The sequence below is a fragment of the Cynoglossus semilaevis genome, chromosome 1 (assembly GCF_000523025.1).
Source record: "Cynoglossus semilaevis isolate Cse_v1.0 chromosome 1, Cse_v1.0, whole genome shotgun sequence".
Classification (NCBI taxonomy): domain Eukaryota; kingdom Metazoa; phylum Chordata; class Actinopteri; order Pleuronectiformes; family Cynoglossidae; genus Cynoglossus; species Cynoglossus semilaevis.
The window spans coordinates 6133796-6148367 of NC_024307.1; the positions used below are offsets into that span (position 1 = coordinate 6133796).

The 14572-nt window shown below is 41.7% G+C and overlaps 1 protein-coding gene across 1 annotated transcript in view; it reads left to right on the top strand.

Moving 5' to 3' along the window:
* The window catches only part of LOC103376657 (latent-transforming growth factor beta-binding protein 2), a 114102-nt gene that overhangs the window by 32799 nt on the left and 66731 nt on the right, over positions 1-14572 (top strand). Inside the window, exons 4-5 of the mRNA XM_025056850.1 lie at positions 10288-10538; positions 12573-12761. Of these exons, the coding sequence (XP_024912618.1) occupies positions 10288-10538; positions 12573-12761 (440 nt within the window). The remainder of the gene's footprint in view (positions 1-10287; positions 10539-12572; positions 12762-14572) is intronic.

Genomic DNA, 14572 nt, shown 5'->3' on the forward strand with positions numbered 1-14572 from the left:
TGACCTGTCTTTAAGCATTTCTTTCTAAAGGAATGATCAGAGCAACTATGATTGACCAGAGAGTATTGAGTGGCCTTTCTGGTCTCCAGCATCTCCAGGAGCTTAATTCCAGACCCGGAACCACAGCGACCACATGGCTGCGGTTCCATCAGGCCTCACCTCGTAAACGCTGAGGTGAAAACAGACGTCACGTCACAAACGCGGAGGTGAAAACAGACAGGTAGCAAACGCTGACGAAACAGAAAATGTAAAAAACAACATATTTTTGCTCGCCAATGCAGGAGACAGCCGTCGTCATATGTTTTCATTGTGTTCAAAAAACCCCTCACTGTGGTCACATTCAACCTCACATCCATTTCATGCCAGCCGTGGGTGAGGCTGTTATGTCTATAAAGTCACATCTCTTCATTTGTTTGTGTAGCACTTTGATCCCTTTAACAGACCAAACACGTTTCACACGAAAACCTTATTTTTGCATTTGACTCTCCGTGAGTCGCTGCTTTCTTAAGAGCCTTATCCTCTGAGACGGACGAGAGCTTTCTGAACCAGCCTCACTGTAATTTCTCTAACACAAGCTACTGACGGCTGCTTCTAACGGGGGGATAAACGCACCGCTGTCCAGACGCGGAGCGTGATTTAATCCAGCCTCTGTGGTAAACCTTGATAAGGCCTCAGACACACCCAGCGTTTCACAAGGGGAAATATTCTGCCAGGACCCACAATTATCCAAGTCATAATGAGTGGAGATTTCATCAAAGGAAAACCAGGTCTTAATTGCTCACTGATGTTTGGCCTACATGCACCCATGCATGTAGAACTTGTTTAAGGACAAAGGAGATTAACGCTAAAGCGCTGCACATGTTCCTGTGACTTGGTCTTTCCATGTGATTTCTTGTTTATAGTACGGGACGTAGGTTTATTGGACGGACGGCTCGTACCACTGGCAGCATTTTACCAAATGTCAGAATAATCTCAGAGAGACCTGGATTGGGCGGTTGGCTTCAGTGTAGGTTTAAATTCTCTTTAAGCTGGATCATCTGCTGCGATGCTTCTGCTCTTAAGCGGTCATTTTCTTCTCGTCCTTCATTTAGATGCGTCTAGGCAGAAGATGGGCAGATTCATTGTCTCTCACGCTGTTGGAGACAGATGAGTTGAAGATCGCAGGTATACCATGGAAAATGAACCAATTTCACTTAGAGATCGCAGGTATACCATGGAAAATGAAAAAAATTCAACAAATTTGTGTTAAAAAAAAGGATTTATTTACTGCAAATAAATTGTCTTTGTTTATCTGTGAGACAGAGACAGCCAATGCAATTAAATACTACTCCCCTAGGTGGCAGCAGATGGCTAGCAAACCTTGAAAAAAATGCTGTTGAAGAAGCTGTTTTATGAGTGTTTTTCTTCAATTCCTGCAAGTATATCAATGTTGTGTTCAACTAAACGGGCCCAGGTTTTTCACATGAACATAAGATGTCCTTCACTTGGAAGTTTTTTTTTATAAATGTTACTCCTACCTCGTAGTTTTGGTTTCAATACTTTGCTAACTAAGAGTGTTATCATCTTTGGACTCTTTAAGCTCTAACAACAAACTCAGATTAAGGAGTTGGATTAAGGAGCCAAACACACTCAAACCTCTTAAAAGTGAACTACACTATGGTGAGACCACCTCTGAACACAGTGTGGTGTAAACAGTGAGGCTTCAGCTGGAACACAGAGAAGAGGCGTGAGACGGGGTAGATGTAGAGCTCAGTTTGAAAAAACTTACACTGAAGAATTCTTCTTCAGTTTTTCCCTTTTTGTTTGCTGTTGGTGAATTTTCATAAAACCCCATTCAAACGCCATGAATGTAATTAATTAAAAAAGGTCAGAAAATGTGTAACAGAGTTATGGAGTTCAGAGAGTGTAACAGTTGCCTTGTGTTTGCTACCAAACTGAAACTCGAACCGAAACCTTTATTTGCTTCATATAACACATGTTCACACTTTAACGTATCTTGGAGCTCATTCTGACATTCACACCTTGTTATCGCTTCTTGGGATTAGTTGATATAAATACTTGGCTGCCATGTATAGTAGTGAAAATAAAATCTGGATATATGTATTTCTTTGCACACACATATTTGGGATATATCACATATTTCACTTTTTTATTAATGCTGAAGTTGCACAATAACAAAAGAGCTCACAGTAAAGAATGACTTGGTGTTTAAAGCTTCCAAATGTTCAGGTGGAGACGGTGCCTTCAAGTCTTCAGCCTTAGCATAGTAGGGGAGCAGAGTAAATGAGGACATCAGTGGACCGGTTTACGAGGAGTTGTGTGTTTAAATGTTTCTTGCCAAATCACCCACAGTGGCTTCTAGTCCGAAAAAAGAGTCTAGAGCAGGGGTTTGAACCAGAGCGGATCTGTTTGTTACTGGACCAAAAAAACCTGATATAAGTGGATGGATGGATGGATGGATGGATGGATGGATGGATGGATGGATGGACGGACGGATGGACGGACAGATAGATAGGACACCACAGTATTGTTGAACAAAAATCAAATGATCAATCTGTTTTATACGTAACATAAATGTGTCTTGTTTCTGCTTGCCTGCTAACAGCAAAACAACATAATGACAGTGTCCTCCATAACTGATGAACTGGTTTGCAATTCATTTGACCTCAGGTCATGTACTTTGATGGTCTCGTGATAAGGAGGTTGTTTTGATGTGTAATGTTGCTGACGTCTAAGACTAGAGCAGAACTGAGTTTGTTTGTTTGTGCACTTTAATAAATTCATGAAATTGTTGATCGGTTGATGTTTTGATGTGTAATGTTGCTGACGTCCAAGACTGACGTCCAAACTGAGTTTGTTTGTGCACTTTAATAAATTCATGAAATTGTTGATCGGTTGATGAGCATTAGATGTGAAGGAATTTGGCCTGGTGGTTAAGGAAGTGGACTTGGGTCCGGAAGGTTTCATGTTCAAATCCAACAGCTGCCAAGTTTTACCACCGAGGTGCTCTGAGCAAGGCACCGGCCATACAAACTGCCCTTTAAGCTGGTGCTCTGAGCAAGGCACCGTCCACACAAACTGCCCTTTAAGCTTCTTAAGCTGCCCCCGTGTTCACTTAAGGGATGGGTAAAATGCAGAGGTCACATTTCATTGTGCGCTGTGTCACAATGAGAAATAGTTCACTTTAAAAAATGTGATTTTGCACGGACATTTTAACTTCACGTTCTACTGGTACAAACCTAACTACTGTTTTCCTACAAAATATGTAGAAGGAAACCACAACGTTGGAGGTTCACCGTCTACAAAAACTATAATTTTGGGTAAGCTTTTAATGGGGTAGGGACTTGTCTTGAGTTATTTCTAAACACAAACTTTACCACCGTGCCTTTGCCTTTGCTGTTATTGTGAGAAATGCACAGCATCAGTGTGCAAATGAGGCTAAGCTTCAACTGAAAGTTTTATAGAAGGAGCCGTAGAGGGACTCTGAGGATGAGGGATGAATCAACCAGGGTGTTCTGCACAAATCCAGAGCAATGACATGCGTGACCACAACAGGGTTTGACCACTGACGGTGCAGATGGTTTGACTGGGTGGGTAAGAGAGGATTAGTTATGTTTCAGGCCGCAGAGATTTTCGTTCAACTTTGTCCCTTTTCGTCTTTCTCAAATAAAAAAAAAAAGACCCATAATTTTAAAATTAGTAATTCAGATTTCAAATTAAATATTAGATAAAAACTGTGACATTACTGCGACATGAGATTATGAAGCAACAAGTCATACTTGGAACCGGAGTTATCCTGTGACAGCATCTCAGTAATCTACCTTGTTTTCTTAGCTAAATTGTTCTCAATGTTTCGGACGTCACAGGCCACTGCTAACACTGCACGGCTTCGAATAGCAAAACACGAGCGACAGTCAAGTGTGAATTAGTACATCTTTGCTAATGGTCTTGAATAACATTCCCTGGGACCAGGTTCAACACCCGGCTCTCTCCGTTCTCCTGCGTCAGCTTTGGTGTGTGAAGTGTGGAGCAGCATCTGCTGTGGAGCTGAAACACGTCACTCGCCGACTGTCACGTATCCAAATCTTGTAAATGCAGCTTTATCACTCTGTGAGGAACAGTCTAAATCTAAGAATAGGACCTCGTCTGCTGTGTTACATACAGAGGACCTCTGCTTTAAACGTCTTAAATCACAGTTCAGGTTTCTGACAAAAAGTGCAGGCCCTGAATTAATAATTATTAATAACAATACTTTATTGATGCGCTGCGACAGGCTGCCTCTAGGAGGCACCAAGGATGTGGTTTCCCTTGGGCTCCAACCCAGGACCTTCTGCGTGTAAGGCAGATGTGTGAGCAGGTGTGATAACTGCTACACTATAGAACCACTATGGAACAAATGCCAGAAATGTTGGTACTTTTAGCCACCGATAGTCACTGCTAGCGTGGATCGCAGTGATATTGTTGGGAAAACACACTCGCTACAGATACACAGTGTAAATCGTCATCTGGATTTGACCCATCAACCCTTTCTTGGGAATCAGTACGTGTTTTCAGGAACGCCCGGGGAAACAAGGAAATTTAATGTTTGCTCATCAAACCACAGCCAGCCATTGGTTGGGATTCAAACCCGCAGTCATCTGATAACAAGCCGGTTCTTTTCCCACTAGTTTGTCTCTTCTGTGGGCTTCCATAATTTATGAAGTTTTTTCTAGCTAGATAGATAGATAGATAGAACTTTATTAATTCTTCGGGAGTTCCCTTCAGGAAATTTAGGAATTTTGTAATTCTGAGTTTGATGATTTCTAAAGCAAATCACAAGCTGTTGAATAAACAACAGACATTTACACTTTCTTTGGAGGTGATCAATGTGTGTAAACTTCAGTTCACGCTTCATCTGCTGACCATTAAGCGTTATTCAGTTCCCCTGTGGCCCTCAAATTGCCCTTATTATGTGCAGTTTGTGTGTTATAAAGACCTTAGGGCTCGTGTTGCTGTTCTGGAAAGAGGTGAACGTCAGAATTTAACATTCTGTTTACCCAGAAAGAATAACGACTTGTTTTTCCCTCTGCGAGATACTGAGACTCTTGTGTTGACTAGTTATGGTTCCAGGGGTTTGCCACTCATCACTGTCTCGTACAAAACAAGTCATCTGTGACCGGCCGGAGTGACAAAACTGGGAACTGCCGAGTTTTGTGCCTGATCCAGTCTGGGATGCTCAGACACTGCTGTCTGCTGTCAGACTCTTTTGTTTAGACACTTTGTTCAAAGCCAAAATGCGTCAGCCAACCACCAGACAAACTTTTCGTATCAGTCTATTTTTGCATTAGCTGCCACAAGCCAAAGCCATTAGTTGTGGGTTCAGAGCCTGGTATTTTCAAACAAATCAAAATGAAAAATGAACTTTGTCAATGTGAACTAATGCTGAGAGCTGCAAGAGCCTGTAAAAAAAAAAAAGAGCCTTTCAGCCCACTTGGCATCCAGAGGTTAGTAAAAACTAGGTTATCTGCCTTAACTGCATCCACTGACAAATGCGTTTTGTTTTTTTATGAAGATTTATAGAGAGAGAAGACAATGAAATCACCTCACAGACTTCACTGTGAGCGAGTGAGTCAGCTGTGGCCCATACATTTCTGTGCAGGGCTTCACATAAACACAGTAAGGGCCTCGTCATGCCGAGTGGGCTACGCAAATGGTTTGAGATGTAAACACTTTGAGAAGATCTGGGTCAGTGCAGGGTGTGAGTGTGTGGATGTTTGGGGTGAACAGAATCGACAGATAAATACTGAGTTTCACCGTCTGTATCTGAGGGAGACGTGATTCTCAGTGAGCGGCTCACAGAAATGTACCAAGAGGATGATGGGAAGTTAGGGCTCTAATACAGTGTTTCCCAAAGTTTTTTTTCTGGGGACCCATATTTTAAAAGTCACAAACCTTCGCGACCCAAGTCAATAGACATTATTCGTAAACTTCTGAGAAAGATGATCAGAGACGACCCAAAAAAAATCTCTTGCGCCCCTCCTGAGGGCCTGCGACCCAGTCTTTGGGAAACAATGCTCTAATATGGTTAAGAAATTCATGATTATTCTGGTCATTATTAAAATCACTATTATTTGACTCATTAACACTCAATATATTTATTGCACACGATAAAAAGATTTTGATTTTTTTTTCGCATTATGTACATCATGAAATTTCAGTTAATTGGTTTGAAATAATTATTTATTTACAGCAATTAATATTAATTAAAACTCCACTTTCTTCCACTTGGCGGAAGAAGATGACTATTTCACTAAAAAAAGAGAACGAAAACTCAGAGCTGTTGAAGATGGTCTTTGTGTTTGTCTTTCTTCAATTCCTGCAAGGAAAAAAGTGTTGTGTTCAACTAAACAGGACCGGGATTTGAGTCAGTAAACTGTGAGTCATTTGTAAACTAGAAGATAATTTTTTTTCATGACAGAGACTTTTTGTGACATTCTTTGTTTGGTGGTGTGTCATGGGATTTTTGTCATGTCAAATATGTGCCCCGGCTCGAGAAAGGTTGGAAAAAGCTGATGTAGAGGACGTCGATGTATCAGTTGGTCAGAGCACACATTTTTTATTAATAATTCTTATTTTTTTTAACCCTGTTTTTTGTAATAATTTTGTAGTGTCATAATAAGAATTGGACCAGGACGTCGATGTATCAGTTGGTCAGAGGACACATTTTTTATTAATAATTCACAGTAGTGTCATAATAAGAATTGGACTAAATGAGCACCTAGGGAGTTCTGTTTCACAAATTGTAACTGTGTCATCTTGACGTCATACACGGCCACACACCCAAATTTCTCCACATAACACCACAGTCCTCTAGGAACTCACAGTCCACCTTCGATTTTACTTGACATTAAAATTGACCAGGTTCTGTGAACAACAGCGTTGAAGTACAGCGTCAGCAGGATTCGGGAGATTAGACAGACATTTTCCATCTCAGTCCTGGGTTGTGTTTTCGACTCTGCGTTGTTTGTGCTCCAAAACAGCCTCATCTCCATCTCATCAGCATCAAGAGGCTCGGCTGTCGTTCAAACTTCCTGTCATTTCTACTCCAGGACGAATATCCACACGCAGTACTGCCGCCCGCAGTTCAAAGATACCTAGAAAGAGAATTTCTGCCAAGTTAATTTTCTATGAATTCGTTGGACGTTTCAAACACACACACACACACAGTTGGCCATAACTTTGATTTGTAATTTCCACAAATGTGATGAGGAATTATTTCCAATTGCTTTCCATACATGTGAAATGAATAATGATGAGCGAGAGTAGACAACGCCAGCGTCTTTATGTGTGAGGTGGAGGCCTCCTCCGATATCGAATATAAGCTGACGCTTTGATCAAGCCTTTGGACGGAGATTTATCGGAGGCCTTTACTGTAACCCCTTTTTTCCCCTCTTTGAATATAATTATACGGCACATGTTCCCAAGTTGATCGAACACATGTCGAGCTCTTAACTCACCTCACGTTATGCTCCGAATGTGAATCTTCCTGATCAAATCAGCATGACAAAAGATGACTTATGACTTTTACTTTTATTCGTCTGCTAATTGTCAAGGTCGCGGGGTGAGGGGCGGGGGTGGCTGGAGCGATTCCTAGCAGTGATCAGACTCCACAGACGTCACGGTGCAAAATACGGAAACCAACGAGCATCGATACGATGATGGATTTTTAGAGCGTAGATGTGTGTGTGTAGACTAACGTCCACCTGTTTTCTTCAAAATTGCCTTCAAGTCATGCAGAACAAGACACTGGGGATGTTTCCTCCTCGGATGGAAGGGACCTTGAAGTTCGTAATGATGACATCAAACATTCAGAGTTAATTGTGCTCGCCCTCTGCTGCCCTCCTGATTTGCAGGAGCGCTGAGCTCATGCTGGGTCAGTCAGTCGCTCTGCCGTTCAAACCAGAGATGGATGGAGAAACATCTGGCCGATGTGAGGGGCGGAGGGGTTGGAGGGTGTGAGGTGTGATGCTTGCAGGCCAGGTGTCGCTCACGGTGATGGAAAAATACACCATCCATCATTTGAAGTAGACAGTGCAGCTTGTGTTTAGCAGAGCAGCCTCCTCCTGTTTGTCCTTACCAGACAGACACAAGCACCTCTTGTTTCCCTGTGACATTGCTGGGACTCGCCCCTTTGATTAAGGATCGGGGTCACCAGCTGTGCGTTAGAGTAGTCTTTCGAAAAGCATGACGTGAGCGTTACCACTATTAAACATTTGTCTTCTGTTCCACTCTTTTATTCGGTGTCCCATTTCCAATGGCAGCCGGAATGTGGCGTTTGCTCTTTGAGGGGAGGAGATATGTGGAGGGTGGAGCTGCGTCTCAGACAGGGTGTGTGTGTGTGTGTGTGTGTGTGTGTTTGTGGATGCGAGCTCTGTGCTCAATAATATGCACACGTGTTCCTGTTTACCTGATTATTGTTGTGCGACTATACGTTAGTACAGCTGATTATACACAGTATAAATACAGGGTGTGTGGCCAGAAACCACATGAATGAAATGCTAATGTAGGGTTTTTGTGGTTTGATTAAAGCCACAGTTACCTCACAGGGCCACAGGTGCTCCGTGGGTGTCTGTTTCTTCTGATCTCCGTCAACTTTGTTCATCTCTGCCTTGCTCTGTTGAGCGTCTGCCACGGCAGATGAGTGCGCTCCAGATGTTATCAGTGGAGGTGAATCCCTGTCTGAGAGGAAAAATAATTTTTAATGGTTGGCAAGACAAATGGTAGCAGACAGCTGGTTTATAAGCAGCTTTGATCTACGTCAGCCAACCTACATTAGTGGTTGTTTATGATGACATCGAGTTGAAACAAAGACGATAATCGCACAATGATTCGGTTTTAAAATATGTCTGAAAGGAGCGTCTGTGTAGGTCATCTTTTCCAAAAATAGGTAGATCGAGGGCAACTGTCGGAAAGGAGGAATCCGTGAATGAGGAAGTGCTTTTGAAAAGACCCTCACACCGTCAATGACTCGGTTTGCAACCTGTGGTTCATGGGTATCATGTGGCTACTGACCCTTATTGCATGGTTGGACCAAACTGACATGACTGTTTCTAAAGAAGCAATGTTGTTAATGCATCTCATCGACCAATCATTACAAAGGTAGTGCATAGCTAGCCTACAAGGTGCTTTATGGGTCCGATCCAGTCTACTTAAGCGCCCTAATAAAGGTTTATGTTACGACCACGACCACCCCGCTCAACTGGCTGTGCCTTGTACGTCGTACAAGACAATCCAGGCTCAGGCTTTTCATGGATCGTTCCACGCTGGTGGCATTTAGAGAACACTTCTTGTCCTAGTACTTCCCTTCTCCATCTGCTTTTATCTCCACTCCAGTTAAGAAGTCCCACTTTACTCAATGGCAGTCTTCTTTTCAAGAGTTCCTGCTATCCTGTAGCTTGACTGTTAATTCTGCTCTTATAAGTCACTTTGGATAAAAGCGTCTGCTAAATGCATAAATGTAAACATAGTACAGAGCTGTTAAGGTTTACAAAAATCCAGATTAATCCAATTGTACCTTATTTCTTTCTTGCTTGCCAACAGCAAAAAATACAATAATGGGACAATACGATATTGGTATAAATGGTGATAATGTTAAAATCTTTTTTTTTTTAAAATCTTGTGTTACTTTCTATATTTAAATATGACCTGATATGAATATGAAGATCCATTGATTTTCTGACATCAATAAGCCAGTCTTTACTGGCTAAGATTTATTCTTTCAACCCAGTTTTAAATATTTCCTCCAAACAAACTGCAGTCATGAGTATTTTTCTGTTTTTCTGTGGCAACAGTCAGAAGACAGTGTCCATAAACTAGTCATGCAGACAGAAATGGTTCGAAACAGACACACAGGGAGATTTGAGTCCAAATCCCTTGTTTTGTGATACTTTTTTCTTCCTCTGGTTAATCAGTGATGAAAACTGTTCTCTCTCAAATGTCTTTAATGTTTAAGTGAATCTTCAAGGGTCATGTTTCCCTGACTTACAACAGATGTGGAAAAGCCATCTGTGCCGAAAGAATTATATGGGTTTTATTTATTTAAGTGAAACAATGTTATTACAGTTTGTTGTGTCTTATGCATGAAAACAATTATCTCCAACTATGACCTAAGATGGCATGTTTGTCGCTCGGGGATATAATTTTCTAATGGATTTCATGCTGAATAATAATTGTCAATTATGGGAGTGTCTTGCGAGTGTCTTTATCTGAGGTCATATGTTTACGATGTTGCAATAATGTGACCGGCAGGACTCAAGTGAGACGGGGACCCCCTGACACCTCCCCTCAGCAGACGGGGACTTCTCGCACTGTAAAACGTTACCCGTCGTCATCTGGGCCGATCACCTCCAACGCTCTACCCAGTGGGAACAGCTACAACAGCCGCGGCAGTGAGCAGAGAAACTGGAATGGACACAGAAGTGGACAAAACACAATGCACAGCTTTAATGGTCACAGACCCTCAAGTGACAACCAGCTCAACAGTGCCCTCTATCCAGCAGGTAAGAACACCTGTCACCTGTCGCTACATCCAAAGTCTAAACATTATCCCAGAAGTTCATAAGTTGTTAATTCCAAACTAAACACACATTAAGTCACGATCGGGGTATAATTGGTAAAGATGAATCTAGCCCTCAGTGAAGGCCGAGGAAGTCCAGAAGTATTCCATCTGTACTTACAGAACAGTTATTGATAAATTGATTTAATTGGGGAAAATTAAAAGATAAGATAAAACGATGGAGCTTGAAGGAGGAAAGTTACAAAATATCAAATAACAAGATGTGACCTTAATTATGCGTGTGAACATTGCCACAAAATAACCAGAATATATGCTTATCTGGCCAATCTGTAAATGTTTAATCCATCTTCCATATAAACTATGTAACAGTTCTCTGTCTTATTTTCTTATTTTCATTTTCAAACATTACCAACTCTGTTCCCCTGAGTGAGGCACTGATTGGCCATAAGCTCAGTAACATTCTGTAGAGCTGTACACATACAACTGTGACGTGAGAAAAATCTGATTTGCTACTATTCATACAAAAAACCCTCAGAAACCTTGTACCTACACTGAGTAAGTACTCTAAAATGAATTTCCTCCTACAGCTAAGATTAGCTTTCGCTAAGCTAAGATTAGCTTTCGCTAAACTAATAATGAATTTCCTCCTACAGCTAAGATTAACTTTCGCTAAGATAAGATTAGCTTTCGCTAAACTAATATTAGTTTTCACTAAAATAGGTTTAGCTTTCGCTAAACTCAGTTTAGCTTTCGCTAAACTAAGATTAGTTTTCGCTAAGCTAGGTTTAGCTTTCGCTAAACTAATTTTAGCCTTCGCTAAACAAAGATTAGCCTTCGCTAAACAAAGATTAGCTTTCGCTAAGCTAGGTTTAGCTTTCGCTAAACTAATTTTAGCCTTCGCTAAACAAAGATTAGCCTTCGCTAAACAAAGATTAGCTTTCGCTAAGCTAGGTTTAGCTTTCGCTAAGCTAGGTTTAGCTTTCGCTAAACTAGGTTTAGATTTCGCTAGCCGCAGCTAATATTAGCGTACATATTAGCTGAAAATAATCTGGTTTTGTGTTACTTTACTGCCGCTAACCTGGTTTGTTAAACAACATTTTCTATTTAGAAGTAAAAAAAAACCGTGAAACAAGGTAGTGAAGTATCTCTGCTGAGGAACACAGCAGTAAAAATGTGACACTCAAAAGTGACAAAGGGGGTTATTATTATTATTATTATTATTATTATTATTATTCATGTATTCATCCTACTAATCCTTTTATTAGTTCATATTTACTACATTTAAAATAGAGACAAAGCAGGTGATTGAGTCCAATATCTTGAATAAATCCCTGCAGTGTTTCTGTGGCTACATTACTTATTTCCCATTGTCCAGTCCTGTCATCACTCCTCATCGTTGGTCTGCCTATCACCGAACAGATGTTTCACGCTGCATCTGAGGGACATGCAGCACGTTGCTGTGTTTGTGTCTGTGTTTCTAGAGGAGACAAAGTGCAATTTTGTTTGTTTGTGTGTTTACACGCAGCTGCACACTTGTGAGCTCCTCAAAAGTCTGACCTACTTTTACAACGTCATTTCGCTCGGACACACTTTCCAGCTTTCAGTACACAGCTGTCAACTGTTCACGTCTCTTGTTTTTAGGCCGCCACCAGGGCAACGGCTGTTGAACGCCTGCCCACCATTACGCAATGTTCACTTTCACTTGTACGTTTCTCATCTTCTCTCACAAACACACATATCCAAAACACCTTGTCCCAAAGATAAAGTGATTGGAGGTCGGCCCAATGGCTAATGTTATCCTCTCATCCATTTGTTGGCCTGTGATACATCCACATCACTCACAGGGCTACAGCAAGCTACTGGCCAGTCATCAGCACACACCCTCGCACACTTATAAACCTCCCTTTGCCCAGATGGAGATTGTGTCACACTCAGGCTGACGGAGAAAGGATGCAGCTCGACTCCAGCCGTTCTCTGCTGCTGCTTCTTCTCACGCAGGTGTGTGTCTGTTTTCCAGGGGCCAACCTCACGTCCAACCTGGACCGCATAAAGATCGTCTTCACACCTATGAAGTGCCGCCGGGTATGCAGTGGCGGCCGCTGCTACAACAGTTGTGAGAAGGGAGACATCACTACGGTTTACAGTGAGACCTCGCAGCAGCAGCAGCAGCAGCAGCAGCAGCAGCAGAACCAGGGCTTCAGACTCTGTGAGTGCAAATCTGGGCCTGGCTGTTCTTTCTCGTCTGCTCCTTTCTTATTGCTCACATTTCTCCTTCACTCCTTTATTGTCTTCCTTGCTTTTTTGTTCTGAATTTTACACACTTTTCCCATGTTTCCATTGTAGTTTTTCATTTCCTTTTTTATGGGGTGAGCTTTACAAAATGGGTTCCCAGTGGCATGCTGCCTCCTCTGAATACCCAAGCTCACAGCGGAGGCAGAGTGCTAGAGATTAAGGCTGAAAGCAGCGCTAAAAAACTCTCACTGTCAATAAGAAAGAGAGACATGGAAAGTGGGAGAGACGGGGGGAGAGGAGTGCAGATTAAAAGCAGGCTCTGTAAAAGGAGACTAATCTCCCCTCGTGCACAAACACACGTGGTGGTCCAACGCTTACGTTTAGTCCCATCTCCTTGCGGTTTGTGCCTCATGGCTGGCCTTGCCGTTAACTATTTAGTGTGCTCCCTGGGAGTGAGGGAGTGAAGGAGGAAGAAAGAGTAGCAGCGTGAATAGGATTTTTCAGGGATTACATTAAACCTGCCATTTATCCGGGGGCTTTGCTCCAAATTCACACAGGAGTGTTCATGGGAAGAGATTGGCCGTCAGTGCCAAGGTTAAGGTCAGAGCCCTGTATGTTTCACGTATCAAAGGTCCAGCAGCAGCGCAAACTAATTAATACTCGTGGATTATAAGTGCAGGTCATACCACACACATACAAACCTTCTTAAGAAAAGCTGTTCCACTGTAAAAAAAAAAAGGAGCTATAAACTAAATACCTTGTTGAGAAATGCACTTAGAAATATTTATCAGGCAGATAAATACATGATGTCAATATTTTACCAGTGATGTCATCGACACCAAAGTCTGTTTGTTTAAGCATACACAACAGCCCATCACTAACCTTTCAAACACAATGTTTCCTAATTACTGAGAGAGAGGCAATCAGAGGCTGTTAAAGTTAAAGCTAATTGTGCTGTGAGCAAGACTGCATTAGAAACCATTGTGTTATTGGGATAAACATAGCAGTAGGGGCTAATGGCTAAATGAGCTAACTCAGTCTGCTGCTGCAGACTGTTGGGCAGAGTCTACGTTTGTTTTTTAAAAACTGGACGTCAGGTTTAACATTCCATCAACAATGGAAAGAAAATCCAGTCCTGTACTTTACTTTACTTTTGGACTGTAATTATTTAGGCTAAAACAATACAGGAAATGGCATAGACAGTGTACAGTACATGCAGTAGATACGAAGGTAAATCACCAAGATTCATCTCTAGCAGCTGTTCTATATTTTATTATTCAGGAAATATGCTGTTTGATAGATAGTAAGTCTGTGGGCTTGACTGGTTTGCCTGCAGTCCAGATTTGTCTTCTATTGAAAAGAGTGTTTATTATGATCCATGCAGTACAGGAACAGTCCAGACAAATGATACGAACTCATACGAACAAAAGAATGTCAATAAAACATGAATAAGTAAGAATTGGGTTTGTATTCTATGTATATATGTACGATGACAAAAATCAGTCTTGCAATAGTGTGACCAAATTACCCCCCCCTCTCACCCCCCTCACCAGATCACATCCTGATTCCATGCCTGGTCTCTTGACTGGAATTGAGTTCCTTTCCAATGTTCTTTCAGTTTCGGGAGGAACACTAAAATCAGATATCGCTCCAGGAGAACCTGTGTCAAGAAGCCTGAGCTCATTTCCAAATTGTTCAATAACGGGGGTTAAAGAAAGTCAGATTAGGAGATATATAACACAGCTCAATACCTGACAAATAGATAAAATAAAAACAAAACAAAAC